The following is an 18,636-nucleotide window of genomic DNA, read 5'->3' on the forward strand; positions in this document are numbered from 1 at the left end:
TGAATTTGGAGGCCAATGCTTAAACGGCTGTTGTTGATGGAAAGATTGAAATTTGAGAACAGTTACATCCTTGCCCGTGTGAACTAGAAGAAACACAGCTGAAATCTCTACAACTGTAAGAACATATTGATTCCAGTTCTTTTGGACTAAAAGCATCTTCCCTTCTATAAATTGTGATACTTCTTGCGATCCGGAGAAACATATAATACTTGATTTCCCTCTATTTTCTGCTGCATTATACGTACATGCAAGTTATAGGCGTACATGCTAAATCATTCAATCTTCGCAAAATAACATCATGGTTCCTTTACAGTCAAAGTGTCTTCTGGTAATGAAAACCAGTTGTGCAGAAACAGAATTATAACCAAAGCTTGAAACAAGATCAAGACAGGTTTCAGCTAACCAGGGTGCTAGTAGATGCAGGTAAAACTGTTGAAGAGATCTACATCATTTTTTTGGGACTATGTCACGAGTTGAGATTTCTGTACGCCTGTGTCGAAGACCACCTGTGACAAGTTCATTATGACGACACTCAATGAAACTGAATAAGGTGTCATTAGTGTATAAACTTGTGGTTAAAGCAGCACAAATACGAGTTGAAGTCAACCTACATTTTCATGATATGTAAGAATTAACCAGGAACTGAGTTTGAAAAGTGTTTCATTTTCCAACAGAAGTTGCTTGCCAGTTAGCAATATTAACTGAATTCATGAATAATATATCCCTTTCTATTACTCTGGATGCATGAAATACATGTACATGGACATTGCTGGATTGTGTGGAGACATCTGCTTAGGCAATATGGATCTCTACACATAATTCAATATGGTCTAGAAAGTCCCCAGAACATGAGATAGAGTAATCAATCGATCCCAGATAACTGGCCCTGCACCCGTTCGTCCACTCCCTCCACCCAATCTCCACCAATTTTGCACCATCTTCTCACCTCAGTAGTTCTGTCATCACATCCTTATTCTTCTCCTCCACATTCCCCACAGCCAGATTCCCGCCACCTCCACCATGATAGTCAGAATATCCACTAATATTTGACGACATGTATCTGGATGGGGTCTTATTTCTCTGAGTTTACAAATATCATCTGTAATAACAGACAATATTGGAGTATATCACTGATATCATGATAGCAATTTTGTATATATTGGCAATTTAATCCAATAATGTGGTATTGTGTCTAATGCTATACCCAATCTTGGAGTTTAAACTTTTTTTATTGAGGGCTTTTATAGTATTATTTACATAATGTTATATTATATATACAATGAATGTATGTTAGTGTTGAACACTTTCTGTTTCAAAATTGAGTTTAAAAATAACATTTTGTTTATTTTAAAAGCCTTTATCACATATAATGAGTAATAGTTCGTTTATTTGTATTTTTTTACGAAAATCCTACAATGCATTTTTCTGTTGTCTTGCCTGAACCATTCTGAAACTCACGTGTAACATGGATTTGTCACCAATCCCACAACTCCGAACTATGTCCACATCGTTGGCACACTCTGGACTCAGAGTTCACTCCTATCTGAATATACTCTCTGCACTCCCAGAACTCAGTCAGCGGAAAGAACCTAAGGCTTACTTTTCCCTTCAGATAAGAAGCAACCATGATGAATACATGTGAATCGTTCAATCATTATAGTACCACCATGCTATACAGCTTTTCCTTACCACATACGTTTACATGTGTACAAAAAGGTAAGTGATCTATTGCAGCACAATATGTTATTGTTTGTGCCTATCATTTAATTTCCTTTCCACAACGCCAGAAATCACCTCTAATTTCCTTTTTATTCTTTTGTGAAAGTATATATAACTTCAACTAATGATGTGGTTTTGCTTGCATTTAACTTTGTGAGATTACCTTTCAATTTACTAGACACACAAGAAGAGTTAGTTGCACATTATCAAATTGGATATTAAGGTGAGAAAATTTGGTTAATCTATACATACTGAGACAATCAAGCAAGCGTCATATACGTTAAATACTTGGATCACCTCATTGAAGTCAATATCGTCACTTAAAATGTTAAATACATTTCTGTTATATTAAAATTTGAATAAGTACATAACTACCCGTCTTTATCCTAATCGCCCTGGAGTTTATTTAAATTAGTTAATATCTATAATTAAATTAACAAACAAAATAGTTATTAAGTATAATAGTATATTATTTGTTATGAAAAGATTCCTTGAAAGAAAACGAGACTAGAAGGAACATGGGAATTAGCACCACTCATATGAGTGCTTTTGTCTCGAACAGACGACAAAGGGGAAGCTCTCTCTCTATCTCGACCAATCCTATGACAACTGGTATCCTACCAACGTTTTTCAATGTTGTCGTACAACAGTCTGACGTCCAGGAACACCACTTATTCAATGGAATTGTTAGTGAAGGAAGCTTTTAAAATCAATTCTTATAAAACCGTTTTTACTTTATATTTAGTATTCGTCAATTTTTAATTAAATAACTTATTATATTCTAAAAATTATAAAAAAGTAATTCATGGATAGTCTACACGTAGTCTCTCTTGGTATTTTTTCTGATTAAGCATGATCCTGTACAGAGTGGCACAGAGCTTAAACTAGTTTATGTTGTTTGATGTGTCATATCCAAATCTACAGGTTCTTTGGTTATCTTCTAGTTCTTTACTTTGGACTGCAATCCTTCCACGTCATATGTACTCATTACTTAGGTTGTTTGAATAATATAACAAATCAAGCTTTTTCTGTAGTTATTGCAATCTTGATTACACAGGTCCGACCACCAATTTTGAGGTAAAAAAATGTGAAAATGTTCAGAACTTCATCTCTCCAAATTCAGTTTAAAACTTCACCTCAATTTGAACGTGGACATACAAGTTGTGAGGAAGGTGCATGATCTGGGGGTGCCAGTGTCTATTTATGTTTTTCTCCATCTTTAATCCATGTGGAATATTCACAAAACATATTGTTGGTAAAAGAGCTGAGAGGTAGGAGGTGCAGGCAGATAGCAGCACCAGAGTGCTGCAGGTCACCTACAAAGATAGATAGCAGCAACAAGCGGCAGCCCTGGTAGTCTAGGGTGTTACTACATTGATTGACCAGGTTGCCAAAGAAATAGCAAGCACAAACTGCTATAGCTCTAAAACTTGCACTAAGGGTTGTGACTTGTACAACTTTCTTGACAACATATGCTACCCCAAACAGATATACCGATTTACAACAGAAACAACAATGATGACTGGAACAGATATCTTTATTCGTATATATGAAGTATATATATGACGTATAATTCATATTGCAAAAATAAGAAAAGTCAAATGATGAATAAACATTAAAATGATAACAATTAAAAGTAAGATTTTAAGTAAGTGTATACTAACACTAACTATAGAGTAAATTTCAATTGTATAATTATATTTCGTATTAAGTAAACTAACAAATTTTGTCAACATAGTAACAATAAAATAAATAGAAAATGAGCTAATTATATTGAAACTCTAAATAAAAGACGATAAATAAATAAACCAAGGAGAAATATATCATTTCAGGAATAAATTTATAAAAATAACTAAAAACAAGTACTTATAAGAATAAAAATTGATGTATGAAAATAAAAGCACTAATGTTATTAAATTTAAATTGCTTATCAAAATTCAACTATTGAGTGAATCTCTTAATATTTGAATTTCTTTTTAGTATTACATAATCGTGAAATGCTTATCATCACTTTAACATCTTTGCTTTTTATATTAATAGCATAAGTATTACAACAATATACATGACATAGTAGATTAAGTTGTAACACAATATATTATTGAGTAAGAAATGGATATTACCAATAAGATGCATATGAATAAGAATAGTATGCAATAATATTTCAAATTTAGAAGTTAATAAAGTAAGTGAAATACTTTGGTCATATTTAAAAGGTGATATTGATCAAATTAAATTAGCATAGGTTATAGGATCCTTGCAGTCCACATACTACTATTATAGTCCAATTAGATTATATTTTTATGAACAATAGTTAATAATTAATTAATTTAAAATCATTTAATGTCAATAAATTAAAAATAAATGACATTCAAGATATAGTAGTAAAAGAATAAAATAATATAATAAAAAAAAAAGCAAATAACCATAATAAAACCCACAAACAAAAACTGTTAAATTTTATAAAATTGGAATTTCTTGTAAAAGTAATCCAAAATAAGGAGCTTGACTAATTAATTTTAATAAGCTTTCATCGAAATTGATAGCATGGTTGTCTTAGGCTCATGGGCCAGCCCAAGACCGGGATGGACTAGCTTGGAAAAGCCTCGCCCAGCATTTTAACCTAATAAAATTGAGCGCGTTGCATTTGAAAATCACAAATAATATAAGACAGAAAAGAGAAGGGTTTCAAATTCTGTAAAATCTCATTTAAGAATTCCAGTGTTGTACGAATAACTTTCACCTACTTATAATTATGTGCATTTATGGTCCTATGGTTGTCATGCTTATCATCTGAAGTAAAGAACACAATCACGAGAATTTAGCCCAGCCACAATCCTTGGAGATGCCATATGTTGAGTCCTTTGTTAAAATTGATATATTAATATTAGCTCATAAGAGTGTTCAGCTAATAGCTTTCCCAATCTCTTGAAAAGGACAGTAAGTGCATAAAAGAATATATCCTTCAGTTTCCTTTTCTTTTTTCAACACAACAAAGCTGATTAAGAAATTACAGTAGCTATTCCTTCTATTCTATTTTAGGATTTGATCACTCTTTAACCTTCGTCAATTACTACTCCACGTCATGAGTCATAAAGCCATAGATTTAATAATTACCAGGTCCTGAGATCAGGTTAATGCGAGATCGTGGTCCATCAAACATCCAGCTATCCTCATCGAGGGACTTAACCTCTTTATTGAGTTTGGCCATTAAATCTGACTTGAGAACTGCAAATAGGACAAGTCTTTAAGCCTCTCCTTCTTTGTCAGAAGTACGAAGTAACGGACAAGAAGAATTGACATATATCATGGTATTCCACTGTTTCGTTTATAAAATACAATAAGTTCATCCCTTGAAGAATGTGGTTGCACTGGAATATCTTGAAGCAAACCATCCATACAAATTCATCAAACATCATGCAATCATCTATACTTCTACCACACTAAGCTGTTCCTTGGAACCTATTTAATGAATAATCGGGTTTCCATTTCATTAAAATTTTATCTTTGTATGAAAATTCATGTTTCATAAGGAAGCCATTGAAACTTTTGAGAATCATGAATTAATTCTTTAAATAACTATAAAATCACAAGAGAATCACAACAAAATTTAAGTGATTCTTGTGATAACTATATGATTTGATCTTGAGATATTTCCTCCATTTTCTGTTATCCACATATGTAATTCACCTATATAAATAGGTCAAGATTATAAGAGAATAATATGATTTAGTCTTTTGGCATTTTTCTCGTCGACCTAGGTCATATCACTGAACCACATAAATGTTGTCATCGTTTCTCTCTTCACTTATCTAAAACTCTGACGGGGTATCAGAGCAGGTTCTTAACACCAAAAGACAAAAAAAAAAAAAAAAGCATTGCTAAACCCCTAACTGCGCGCTGTCACCTGAAACACTAGTTGTGCACTGCCGCCGCCTAAGACCCTAGCTGAGCCGCTGACACCTGGAACCCTAATTGCACGGCGAGGCCTGGAACCCTACAGTTGGGGTTGATGGCGAATCGGAGAGATGGCGGTTTAAGGGATTCTTTGGCATCCGAATAGAACACGGCGGAGGAAGTCCTGGAGTTTACTTAGGCGCCTCCGGGTATGAGTGATTTCAATGAGATTTTACACCAAACATGAGAAAGAAGACGTCAAAGTTGACCTCAGTGGCAGATGGAGGCTTTGAGGAGGTGCTTGGCGGATTGTGATCTTCATGATGTAGGACATGAGGGTCCTTTGACATGGTGTAATCAGCGGGAGTATCGGTCCACGGTCCATGAGAGGTCTGACCGGGCGTGCGGGGATCAACGATCTTTCTGACACCCCAGGTATCGCATGTCCCCATGGCGTGCTAAGATCACTCTGCGATCTTACTGCAGCTCGACGGGGGTGGGGGGAATTCGATGGAGAAAAGTAAGCAATGGCGATTCCGGTTCGAGGCGGCATGGTTGCAATCAACAGAATGTGAGGAGGTGGTGGAGGAGGGGCTGGCAGGCGGCGTTTGGAAATGATCCAGTCGGGTAGGGTTGCTGAAAAGTAAAATTAGCAACTCCTCGGCAAGCTTGGGTGTTCGGGAAAGCTCAACATTTCGGAACATTAGTAAACGGATGAAAAAACGTACAAAGGAGATTAATAGGGTGCAAGAGGGACGACTGACTGCAGTGATGAAAGGACGACTAGAGCAACTTAAGAATGAGCTGGAGGAATTGTTAAAGACGAAGGAGATATGGTGGAAACAGAGAGGGAAAGCACTGTGGTTGTTGGTGAGTGATCGAATTTCGAAACACAACATTTTTCCATTGGCAAGCAACGGAAAGGAAGAGGCAGAAGACGATTAAAACACTTCAAGATGAGCAACGACACCGGTTCTCTAGAGATCCGAGATCCACGCTCTTGTGCTGGATTATTTCTATTGCGTCTTTCGTTCTACAAATGAGGAGGCTCGTATTGATGAATGCTTCTTGAGCTTGCAACCAGCCATTTCGGATGCTTTGAACGCAGCTCTTGTGTACTCATTTACCGTGGACGACGTGAAGCAAGCCCTTAATGAGATGTCTCTAGGTCCGGATGGTATGTCCCCTATTTTCTTTCAAAATTCAGGCATATCGTTGCCAGTGATACTGTGAAGTGGGTTGCATTTCCTTCATGAAAGTATCCTTGACCCAGTGCTTAATGCTACCCACATTGTCGTTATCCCTAAATGCCCTAACCCGGAGAGGGTTATTGATTTTAGACATTAGTTTTTGCAATGTCGTTTATAAATTAGCTTCTCGGGTCTTAGCTAAGCGTATGAAGCCTCTTTTAGGGAGCATTATTTTAGAACATCGGTCGGCCTTTGTTCCCGACCGGTTCATTACAGACAACGTTCTCGTTGCCCATGAGCTTAACCACTTCTTAGCCCATAAATGTTGGGGTACTTCTGGTCACGTGTCATTGAAGCTAGGTATCAATAAAGCAATGACCAAGTGGGGTGGAATTTTCTTGAACCACTGCTTCTTGGATTAAGGTTTCATACGAAATTCGTGGCATTAATCATGCAATATATGTCGACTATTTCCTACTCTTTTTACTTAATGGTGCTCAGTTTGGTGCTTGGAAGCCGAAAAGGAAGCACCGTCAAAGGGATCCCTTTTCCCCATCTCTATTGTGCAGAGGTGTTCGGTGGGATGACTTGTGAGGAAGAACACAAAGGCGTGCTACAAGGTGTGTTGGCGAGCAGGTGGGGCCTCGGATTTCACATCTTCTCTTTGCTGACGATATTCTTATATTTTGCCAAGGGACGAAGGATGCACTATTAGGAGTTTGGCTCTTGCTGCATAAGTTTGAGGAGGCTTCAAGGCTCATGATTAATCTGAGCAAGTCAGCAAGGATACACCAATGGTTGTGAAGGAGGATCTAGCTGGGATCCTTAGGGTGTCCACAACAGACAAACACGACAAATATTTCGGCCTTCTGTTGGTGGTGGCAAGTCCAAACGAGCGGTCTTCGGACGAATTAAAGAGTGCATTTGGAGAAAAATTTAGGGTTGGTCGACTTAGCGTCTGTCCCAGGCTGGAAGCATTGTGATGATTAAGGTGGTCCTCCAGGCTAGCCCCACTTATGCTATGAGTTGTTGAAACATTCTGCAGGCCCTCCTTAAAGAGATCAAGGGCATGATAGCGGCATTCTTCTGGTGGCACCAGGATGGAGATGGAAGATTCCTTAGGTGGCTTGGAAGATTGTATATCGTGGCAAAGCAGAAGGGAAGCTTGGACTCTGCACCCTCCGAGAATTTAATATGGTGCTGTTATGCAAACAAGCATGGAGGATCCTGTCGAGCCCAAATAGCTTGCTACACAACGTATTGAAGCAGAAATATTTCCCGAAGGAATCCTTCATAACAGAAGCGAGACCGTTACTACAACTGGCAGTTAGATGGCAGATAGGGTGTGGGAACCTTGTGAGAGTTGCGTTGGACCCTTGGATCCCCAGGCCGTCCACTTCAAACCGATAATCCCACCTTGCACTCTACCACCTGAGGCTACATTTGACGCGCTACTCAATCCAGCTGGCCTATGGGATTAGGAACGAGTAAGGGCTGAAAGTGAGGATGTCAACGCGGAGTGGATCATGCTCACCAAACTATGGATTGATTCGGAGGACCAACTTTATTGGCACTACACCAAGAAGGGCCGCTTCATGGTCAAGAGTGTGTATTGTTTGGCCAACCATCAGAGGGAGTAGGGATGTTTCGATTCGCAACAGGGCTGTATACGGAAAACTAAAGCAATGCTGAAGGTCCTTCTCTTTGCTTGGAAGTGCTGCCGATCAGCTCTCCCGACAGAGTCGAGCTTGCACCAAAGGGTGCTTAAGGTTGATGGCTTATGCGCACTTTGCGGCAACGGGGAAGAAGGCAGTGAGCACATGTTGAGCGTGTGCCCATTCGCCAGGCTGGTATGGGTGGTGGGTCACTGGCGATGGTCTCCAGACCAAGGAATGGATGCGCCAGGCGCACAAAAGGCTGGTGAAAGGGAGAAGTTCTCGGCTTTTTCTCACGAGAGCGCTTTGGGCAACAGGAATAGGTGCACGTTCGAAGGTGGCGCGGCGATGCTCAAGCCATTGTCAACAAGGTTGTGTGCTCACTCCACTTTGGTTATAATCCAGGTTGATCACGGTTGGATGAGATTATTTTCCAGGTTTTGTCTTGTCGGAAAGTGGTACAACTTGTGAACATCGATTGACCTTTATGATTTATATAATACCTTCGGGTGTTTTCGTCGGGGTAAAAGAAAAACTCTCGATGAATATTTGTCCCTTCGTTAAATTTTTTTTTTACGAATACAAAACAATGTGCAACTTTAAAAATTATTTTGCAATTTAAATAACCAGCATTAAAATAAAAAGTCATACTGCAACAATTTGAAGACCTAAGGATTCAGAAATACAATATTTAATTTTATAAAGTTCAATGAAGTAAAAAATGCAAAAGGGATAAGTTAAATTGAGTTGGAGTAGATTGCATAACGCAGAATTTCACCGAAAAAATGGCAACAGGATATAAAAGAACAGTGATAAAGACCTGATCGCATACTGAAAAGCAAAAAGAAAAGATAATAGAGAAACAATGTAAAAGCAGTGAATGACTGACCAAGAAGAGCCTGATCCTTTCGATCTTGAATAGAGATGACGTTTACGTCCGCCGCCGCCAACGCCAATTCATGATGCAAATGATGATGATCATCCACCGTCGACGATGACGCCGCCGGCGCTCCCGCCGCCGACAAGCTTCCGCTGCTCATTGTTTTTAGTTAAATTCACTTTCTGGACTCCTGAATTCAACTTCAATTGGTGTTTATATTCAAAAAATTTAGGTTAGGGCATTTTTGGGGGGGTTCATTTTTGACCGTAGATTCCATCACCCTGGTTACGTGGCACTCCTAGAACTCGCTTTATAGACCCACCCAACCGCTAGTGTTAGTTTCCATTTCTCGAAAAGTAAAGAAAGGCAGCCATTGCTAAGTCCGCAGGTGAAATTCCTATAACCCATTTCATCTTTACTTTCACTGTGAACTGAATTTATTTTCATTGTGTTTTCTTTTTCTTCGAACGGATCCTTTTACTTGATCCCTATTCTTGTAATGAAGCCATAGTAGTATGCGTGGGACGTTGATCGTCAGTGCCCACGGGTATAATGTTTCATTCGTAATGGATCATTTGGATGATTTCTGTTTTCCCCAATGTGAATATACATCTCGAATTGACTTTACCGAATGGGCTTGTTTGATCTGATTCAGGGAATTCTTTACATGTTCTCCATAGGTTTTAGCAATCAATATTGCAGCATATTTCAGTATTCTTGTTTTTCGTTCTGTCTCAGGTCAGATGAGCAAATGGAAGCTCGATTGCTTCTAGTGCGAATAAATTCAGTGCTACAATTCGTACTCATATTTCTTACAATCATCAGATCTTACGTGCATGCTTCGACTACTGTGAGTGGAACGTTCATCTCCTTTCTCGCTACATTGCTAAAAATTGTTCTGTTTGGTGATGGGATTTTTTTGTTTGGATGAATCTTAAGACTGTAAGCCGCTGTGTAGCTATTTCAAGCAACATATCATTAATACATTCCCAAACCGAAAGTGGTGACGGTGAATTTCGAGTAGTACTGTCTGTCTTTGATGCTGTTGGCTGAAGTTTCGCTAATTTGTACATTTTACTTCTGCAGGGGCAGGCAGGTTATGTGGACAAATACATTACGAAAACTTATTTTGAGAAACACGACAGTTTGATAGATCCAGAATTCGATAATTTTATAGCAAATGAAATCCCACTTACTTTGTGCAAAGTGCTTGAAGATGGAAATTGTGTATTGCCCACACTGTCAAATCTACACCGAAGTGTTATTGGTGAAGGTTCTCATCGTCACTTATCTTCTTCTATCATATTTAAGTTCCAGCCAGAACTGAAAATCAAGTTGGTTGCACATTCTTGTGAAGTCATAATGACTGAAAGACTGCCCTCAGGGGTGTTTGCTGATCCTTTTGAGCTCCAGCATCTTGTCCAGCGTGGTGGTATTTGACTATTACAAGCTTCTTAAGGCAATTTTATGAGTTCTTCTCCAAAATTTGAGGTTAGTGGCTTTGTGGTTTTCTTTTGCAGTATTCAGCGATGCAGCTGTGTTTGGTGATACAAATTTAGAACTACCTTCTTTTCGCTCAAATCGTTCGGTTGTTGAAATACATATGAGCATTGGTTCCAAAATGTTGTCAAGACACCACGATAAATTCGAGATCAACTGTGAGGTTCCATTGCATGCACGATATCCAGTAAGTGATTTAGGCGGAGTTGAATTTCTAATATAAACCACTCTACTTAATCGTGCTTCACTTTTATAAAACTGGTTTTTGATAATCTTTTTCGATAATATGTGATCAAGGCAACAATTTATTAAACAGCCTAAAAGTAAATCAACTGTTTGAGCTACGGGTATACTCTTATGCTAATGGTACTTTATTCATACTGATTTTGTTTCTTTCCTTTTCATGCGCACTCGGCATCTGAAAAGCTAGTTCTCAGGTCTCTATCTTCATAGATTTATTTATTTCTTTTTTGTTTGTCTTTTTCTTTTCCTGGTTTCACAGCCTTTAGGACTTGGCTTCTCAAGGGTTGAGTTTGGGCAACCCGATTTATTTATGTGTTGCAGCCTTGAAGTAAATGGATTTAAGAGAAGCTGTGCTTACTTGCCTACCAACAATATTTCTGACTACAAAGCTAGTCCTCTTGCATGGGAAATACCCTGTGGGATCAGGGAACATGCAGGAGTCGTATCTGCTATTACTTACTGCTTCGCTCTTGTGTCCGCTCTGCTTATCGTGGTGTTATCTTTTTGTTATACAGATAACAAAGGCTCTAGCAAGCCGAAAAGTTTGTAATCAACTTGTCTACATTTCTTGAATGTTTTTTATTCAAGGGATCTACGTGTCATTTTGCTTAGTTAACGAAATCTTTCTCCTGTGAATTCTTTCTCTCATGCAGACACAAAACACATGGAGCCTATACATGCTCTCATCGCTAATTACACAATGAGAGCATGCTATACCTGATTCTCCTTGTGCAAGTTTGAGGATTAACCACAACATATCTATATGTATTTAAAGTTACCCTCTACAAATCCAAAAAATGATGAATGTATTAGAGAAGATGCAGAAGAGAGCAGCTCTATAACTCCTATAACATCGGATGCATTAGAACAAAAGATGTGATTAGGTCATCTTCCAATGCTGCTATCTATTAAGGGTTTCTGGGTGAGAACTTTGTTAGAGGTGTTGACGGGTCCATAGTAGAGGGAAACAGTTCGTACTGAAATTTTCAATTCACTCGCCGTCTTTGTTCATTGTTTAGTTGTCCAAGTGTAGCCAAAAATATCTCAAATATTTGTAAATATCTTCATATAATATTAAGTTTGTGACACAAATATGAAATCAAACATATGAAACACTTAATTGTCTCTCTTTATCTTCGGAAACAAAGAGTAACACCTTCCTTATAACCCAAACAAACGCCTGATTTTTCAAGAACTAATTTCGTTCCATTTGCCTGCAAACTAAGATGGACTGTCAATTGAATTTTGCAGAGATAATGTTACTATTTCAGCATTAACATCTCCGATTATTCCCTTCAGCTTAACCAAACCAGATAACACTTTCAAACGAGGATCCATTCGTTTTTGGTGATAATGGAAGTCAACTGTTGTTTAGCCTCAGGAGATTCTTTACTAGACGAAAGCTCATGCTCACTCTGACAATGCCCTTCACGCCAAACAAATTAAGGAGCTAAAACGTGATTTTATGCTTTCAATGTTGAGCCCAGCTCACAGAATCACATCAAGGCTTGGCAACATTATACAGCTATTAATCTAGTATTTTGGCGGCCGTACTGCATCAACTTACCACTTGCTACACATAGAGGTAACTATTTGCTAACATGAGGTAGCTACTATTGGTATGTCCTAGTCTTCCTGAACATCAAGGAATATATATATATACAACCTGGGAAGCTACGTAAGGTATTGGTATGTCCTAGTCTTCCTGAACATCAAGGAATATATATATATACAACCTGGGAAGCTACGTAAGGTTACCAGCCATCAAGGAATATATTTACATACAACCAGGGAAGCTACATAATATTACCAGCCAAAAAGAAGTAGCTCGTCTCTACTTGTATCATCAAATAGCTGCCAAATGTCATACAATGCTTTTGCTCGTGCAGTAACTTTTTATCAGAATTTCCATCATGCTACCGCTAAATCCACAAACAAGTAGCTGAACCTTCAGCCAGGCCATGTAACTAACCGGATGTTGTACATATCTGGTGACGAATTAGCATCAAACTGTTGCCGTGCATTCCAACATTGAATCACATGCCGATTAAAGAACTAGTCAATGAACACTTATGTATGACAATAACACTTGGAGCAATCGATCAATCCATGACACGTGATAGAAAAGGAAAGCAGGAGGGGCAGAATTTACACGATGAAACCAACCACCCTTCAAACATAAACAAATCTGTATTCAAGCAATATAAAACTTGTCGATTCAAGAAGCAACACACTTCAAACAGCCACACTGCTTTGTTGGTATTACAGAAGAACTTAACACCACATAGATCAATAAATGACACTTCTATTCTTTCACCATCTTTCTGCATTCTCTGATCAGGCGGCAAGTACTATAATCACAATGAGAAGCACAATGCCGAAAATCACGAGTAGCAAGCAAGTCTGCAGAAGATAAAATTAAAATGAGTAAGTTCAAGTACTGTCACATTGTATCACTCGCTAAAACATAGACTGCCAAATGCCAAATGCCAAATGAATCAGATGAGTAGCTCTAGGAGACAAAAACAATTGACTGGCGCTACAGGCACACTTGCAACTATTACTACGGTGAAGCTTGTGGCACATGTAATTCAATTTTCAAAATACCAGTAAGAAAAAGAATGGAAAATGGAAAACCATCAAATACAATTGAAATCATACCTAGCATGGTGCTGACAACAAAGAAAACTAGCATGTGCAATTTTAATTTGTTTTTAACTCTGCAAGGGCAAGTGCTAGTGGTGCAACCCTTGAATCATTAAAATTACATTTTCAAAGAGTCTAATATAATGAAACCATCTATTAAAAGATGAGTTACTATAATAGTTAAAAAAGAAAAAAAAAAGTGGCAGCAAGATGTTTATCTGTTTATCCCAACAGACAGAGCTAAGTGCCACTGGAAGCATTCTTTGATAAAAGCCTATAAGAAGCATCATCTTCCTGATAGACATAGATGATATGTCTACAACTTACCAGAGATGAATTGGATCTCTGTGTCTTAGCAGCTTTGACAAGTTGGGATTTTCCTTGAGATGTTGCTGCATGAGCACCCTCAATGTTGGAGCCAATGTCATCTGGGTAGAGGGAACAGATTCGATGTTAGGTTTGTTAAACAAGATTTCCATATAATGCTGTGCGAAATCATTTACCTATCATAGTCCCTTGCTCGTGAACCAGTACCGCAAGGTCTTTGAAAATCTCATTCACTTCACCAATCTGTTGCTGTATTTCTTTTATTCCTTGCTCTCTTTCCTCTATGATGGCCTCATTAAAAGCAATCTCATTGTCTAACAGCAGAACCTCTTGCCTGCAGCATAAGGAGATAAAATTTCATGAAACTTCTATTTAGATGACTAGTTTTCTGCAAATGAGGGATATCACAGACGATCAAATCTTCTCAGTCATGATAACATATTCTACGATAGAACAAATGTGACTCCTGTGTGATTTATAGAGCAACAACCAAACAATTTGGTTCAGTTTCAGCTGACGGCAGACCATGCAACAGAATTTTATAAAGTATGAAATGCTTAAGCAGACAGAAGCACTGCAAAGGGCATGGGTGTAATCTTCTATCTTCACAAGTAATGGATATGTAGAATATGCCAAGCCCTTTTAATGAACTGTTGACGATACATAAGGCATTTCTATGTATCAATGTTCCTTTTTCAGAATCTTATTGGTAGGCATGCACAATAGTCCAAGAATGAATTTCTCTCATCACAGTGTTCAAAAAATTAAAAACAAATACAGCAAAAACACAAATAAGGACGAATACCAGGGTGGAAATCTCAATATATTGATTTATGGAATGAAGTTGCATGTGCTAGTGACAACCTTACGAATGTTGATTTTTGTTCCATACTTTTCACAATGAATGAGCTATTCATGAAAAATTCTATTTAGAAGGACAAGGAAGATTGTTAAACGGTACATGAAAAAATATAGTTGTTTATATTACCAAAAAGAAAAGAGAGAACTATAAATTTACAGGGGACAAGACAAATTTGAAGAAGTTGCACGTGAGGGACACCATAGTATATATTAGATAAGGAACCATAAATAGGAATAGTTTTAAGAAGTTAAAGCACTAGTTTATAGTCAGTGAATAGTACTGCAAAATCCCATCTCAATTTCTTACTGAACCAAATTTACGGTGGCCTGTTCATGAAAATGTGAGTTTATCATCTGTTTGTCATTTGCAAATACATTGACCACAGATGTTAAAATTCCTAAATTGCTGTACCTCCTGGATTCCACAAGAAGAGCTCGCTGTTCTGGATTCTTATCTGCACTTATATCTGCATCACCAGCTGAGTAGCTGCACGAGGTAGTAGTTTCAAAAGATAAGCCACAGCCCAACAATATAGATAAACAACATACAATGCGGTATTAGATTAAGTAAATGGTCCACCAGCCAATGCAGATTTCATAAACTATAAAATGTTGTCTATAGTTTAGCCAATAACCATTACCGAAACCACAACGAGAAGATAATCTCATGGAGTTTATTCATTTAGATAGCTTCCTATCCCATAGGATATATTACCTAGAAGGAAGAACTGCTTGGGGAACAAAAGGAGTATAAGCTGTCTCCCTCTCAGCTGCAAGCCGCTGAGCCTTCTGAAACTCCTTTAGTACTGCCTGAAAGTCTTTCGCAAGTTTGGCATCTGTAATTTTCTTGCTTGCCTGCAGGGAACAGGAAGGAAATCAGATCACATAACACTGATTAGAGGTTGGTGGAGAAAAGAATTCAAACGTCATTTTACTGCCCCATAAATTTTGAACAAAGTAAAACTACAAATAAAATCTATTCAAGTTGGTTTAGTTTCAAGAGATTGCAATATTTCTGGGAGACCACAATTGCCGGCAATCATGACTGATCAACTGGTTAAAATAGGGAGAGTATATCAAAAATGATATAACACAACAGCTGGATCAACTGTTAAGCAAAGAGACAAACTTACACTGACTTCAACTTGATGATCTGTTTCACTAGCTTGCTTAAGTTTAGCTGATGTATCCTTCACCAACTGTCCAATATGTAGGCGAGTTTTATGCCTGCAGTGAGTGAAACCAGCTTTAAAACCTCCAACAATATTTACCACATTACAAGATGATCAGCAACTGCATATAGAAATTGTATGATGTATTGAGGATTCCCAAGATCCGCAAAGAGCTCCAGTAGTTCAATACAAGTCGGCACAAAACACAGATGACAAACTGGAAACAGGAAGCACACAATTCATGGTGGTCCAGATTGGCGTCATGGTACCATTGTGGATGACTACAGGTATGGACAAAGGGATACCAGAAATAGAGGCTCTACAAGGAACTGCTTGGGCTCAAGATGAAAACTCCTATCAGTCAACAAAAAATAAGGTAAAAAAAGCCAGTAAGGTTGCTGAATTGATGTGTGCCTCACACCTTCACCTTTGCCTAGTTAGAAGAGCACCGCTAGTTCCCTTGATGAGCCTGAATTTATGCTTATCATCAAGAATTATTAATAGGGTAAACTAGTATCCATTTAAAAAATTTCTGAACTCCCATATAAGGAAGTTCTTTAACCATACCAAATCCCATGATTCTATATGGGTAGAACATCACATGTATGGATAACTGAAGCAATGCTTGAAAGGCTTTTGCAGTAACCCAACCACCCTTCACAGTACCAATAACTGACAGTTAATGCATCCATCAAGGTTCCTACTTGCTATTTAGTATCTTCACAGGACAAGCTGTTGCTAGCAACTCGTGCCACATAACTTGGGATCATCTCTTTTTGACCGGTGTAGTAGATCATATTAGGATATTAATATTTATATTTCCAGAAGATAATAGCTGCCTTTTGTCGCCCTATCTTCTCACTAAAGTGACTTCTAGGACTCTAGAGTTATCTTTGCTTCTGGTTGACCCTTCCAAGGCTTTACAAGTGACACAGAGAGGATGACCTCGACTATTAGCTTAGGTTATCTTGGATTCTTCTTACAGACACAGCAAAGAAGTAGTACAGTAGTCTGAGAAGGTTGTTGAATTACTGGAGCAATCAGTGGGGACATCCTTATGAGCCTTCAGCAAATAGACAGACTAGATGAGTCTGATTGGAGGGTCACTTCTATGAGCACGAGCTCATAATCAAGGTGGCTATCTTGTTTACATGTTCTTGCCCGCTATAGGTTTCTCAGTGAAAGGGATGCAACCACAGACTACAAATATAAGAACCTTATTTTTGCTAGTCATCTAGCAAGACACCTTTACTTGCAGTTACCATCCATGAGGACTTAAAAAGGCCTTACTAGTAAGCAAGAGGACAAAAAAAACAAGAAAATGCATTACCAATAGGTTTACCAATCTACTGACTACAATGATCCTAGAATGAACTCCAGTAAGTTCATTAACAGTCAAGAAGTTCCTCCCCCGATTTTTTCACACAGAAGTTGGCAGGTGCCAATGGCTGCTCATCGCCTTCTCCCCGCTGAAAGAATTGGATTCTTTTGCTAGATTGATGCTTGTCTAGGATTATAAATTAAAAAATCACAGAGGCACTTCAAGGAGGAAAGCCCATCACAGTATTATATCACACAGGTCAATTTAAAAGTCCATAAGGAAACTAAAAGAACACCTACATCTACATTGAAAGGCTCAAGATTAACACAGACCAATTTGACCGTCAAGGCCACCCCTTCAACGTTAATTGAGTGCAAAGTTTCGTTAATTCCAAGTGTTTAGCAGTGTATCAAACTCAAATCGTTTAAGTATTATTCCTAGTTTTATCACATGTAACATTGTAATCCCCAAATTTAGAAATTTTGAATCACTATCAGAAGATGAACCCAATTTCCAGAACTCAAATTTCGATGCAATAACATCCCCATCATCTACAAAGTCAACCTCGTGCACCGCAAAAAAAAACCCAAAGTAACAAAACAGAAACAAATTAAAAACTAACAGCTTCTCGCGGAGCTCCGGTGTGTCTTTTGGGGTACCGAGGGTGTTCACAAGGCGCTGGAATGACGAAACGGCCGTGTTGATCTGGAATATTCCGGAGGCCACGGCCTGCGTCGGATCCTGCTTCCCATTCAAGTACCCTCTTCTCGATCCATTCCCACGGCCGGATTCTAGATCCTGAAAACTCATCTTTCCGACGGCACGATTCTAGAAAGAATACCTTCCTTCCTCAAATCGTAAAACCAGAAACCCCCACACCACAACTTTGCTAATATAATCAAAGAACAGAGAATTATGGAAATACTTCTGTCAAAAGCGAAGATTCCTAAGAAGAATCAAAACCCTAGAATTGGGTTTCTGGGATTTCGTTGGAAATTAAGATTCCAGCTGAAAGGAAGAGAAGTGGGATGATCAAAAATTCTAAGAGGAAAATCTGGAGGGAATTGAACAAAAATCAAGGAGTGAATTAAGGGGAATTGGATGGATTTATGGAGGAGACAGCGAGAAAGTTTTGGGTTTGGTTTTGCCTTTTCTTCCCTTTTACATCAAAAATAAATAAAATTGTTGAATTAAAACTGTAGAGAGAGAGAGAGAGAGGAGAGAGAAA

At 38.2% G+C, this 18,636-nt stretch overlaps 3 protein-coding genes across 5 annotated transcripts; 1 reads left to right on the forward strand and 2 right to left on the reverse strand.

Annotated features, from left to right (window-relative positions):
* LOC105155996 lies at positions 1-9,533 on the reverse strand. Its single transcript, XM_011072007.2, has 3 exons — positions 9,348-9,533; positions 4,834-4,944; positions 1-506 (listed from the first exon to the last, which is right to left on the reverse strand). The coding sequence occupies exons 1-3, from the start codon at positions 9,496-9,498 to the stop codon at positions 448-450; spliced, it is 321 nt and encodes a 106-aa protein (XP_011070309.1). The 5' UTR covers positions 9,499-9,533; the 3' UTR covers positions 1-447.
* On the forward strand, positions 9,585-11,717 carry LOC105155997 (phosphatidylinositol-glycan biosynthesis class X protein). Of its 3 annotated transcripts, none has more exons than XM_011072009.2 (5): positions 9,585-9,726; positions 10,077-10,188; positions 10,425-10,770; positions 10,859-11,025; positions 11,341-11,717. In XM_011072009.2, exons 2-5 carry the CDS (start codon positions 10,090-10,092, stop codon positions 11,629-11,631), a joined length of 903 nt encoding a protein of 300 aa, XP_011070311.1. In that variant the 5' UTR covers positions 9,585-9,726; positions 10,077-10,089; the 3' UTR covers positions 11,632-11,717. The 3 variants fall into 3 exon arrangements, with proteins under 3 accessions (XP_011070311.1, XP_011070310.1, XP_011070312.1); XM_011072008.2 differs by lacking the exon at positions 9,585-9,726 and adding an exon at positions 9,733-9,885; XM_011072010.2 differs by lacking the exon at positions 9,585-9,726 and adding an exon at positions 9,733-9,885 and having other exon boundaries at positions 10,425-10,611.
* On the reverse strand, positions 12,923-18,634 carry LOC105155999 (syntaxin-22). Its single transcript, XM_011072011.2, has 7 exons — positions 18,031-18,634; positions 16,049-16,142; positions 15,631-15,770; positions 15,328-15,402; positions 14,231-14,388; positions 14,055-14,155; positions 12,923-13,484 (listed from the first exon to the last, which is right to left on the reverse strand). Exons 1-7 carry the CDS (start codon positions 18,216-18,218, stop codon positions 13,419-13,421), a joined length of 822 nt encoding a protein of 273 aa, XP_011070313.1. The 5' UTR covers positions 18,219-18,634; the 3' UTR covers positions 12,923-13,418.

Source organism: Sesamum indicum, linkage group LG2 (assembly GCF_000512975.1).
Source record: "Sesamum indicum cultivar Zhongzhi No. 13 linkage group LG2, S_indicum_v1.0, whole genome shotgun sequence".
NCBI lineage: Eukaryota > Viridiplantae > Streptophyta > Magnoliopsida > Lamiales > Pedaliaceae > Sesamum > Sesamum indicum.

Coding starts and splice junctions, on each gene's coding strand:
- LOC105155996 (XM_011072007.2), bottom strand. CDS start 9,498: ATGAGCAGCGGAAGCTTGTCGGCGGCGGGAGCGCCGGCGGCGTCATCG. Junction 4,945..9,347: donor AAAGGATCAGGCTCTTCTTG/GTCAGTCATTCA, acceptor TCCTATTTGCAG/TTCTCAAGTCAGATTTAATG. Junction 507..4,833: donor TAACCTGATCTCAGGACCTG/GTAATTATTAAA, acceptor AACTTGTCACAG/GTGGTCTTCGACACAGGCGT.
- LOC105155997 (XM_011072008.2), top strand. CDS start 9,854: ATGCGTGGGACGTTGATCGTCAGTGCCCACGG. Junction 10,189..10,424: donor ACGTGCATGCTTCGACTACT/GTGAGTGGAACG, acceptor TTACTTCTGCAG/GGGCAGGCAGGTTATGTGGA. Junction 11,026..11,340: donor CATTGCATGCACGATATCCA/GTAAGTGATTTA, acceptor CTGGTTTCACAG/CCTTTAGGACTTGGCTTCTC.
- LOC105155999 (XM_011072011.2), bottom strand. CDS start 18,218: ATGAGTTTTCAGGATCTAGAATCCGGCCGTGGGAATGGATCGAGAAGA. Junction 14,389..15,327: donor CTTCTTGTGGAATCCAGGAG/GTACAGCAATTT, acceptor CTTATGCTGCAG/GCAAGAGGTTCTGCTGTTAG. Junction 14,156..14,230: donor CGAGCAAGGGACTATGATAG/GTAAATGATTTC, acceptor CCCTCTACCCAG/ATGACATTGGCTCCAACATT.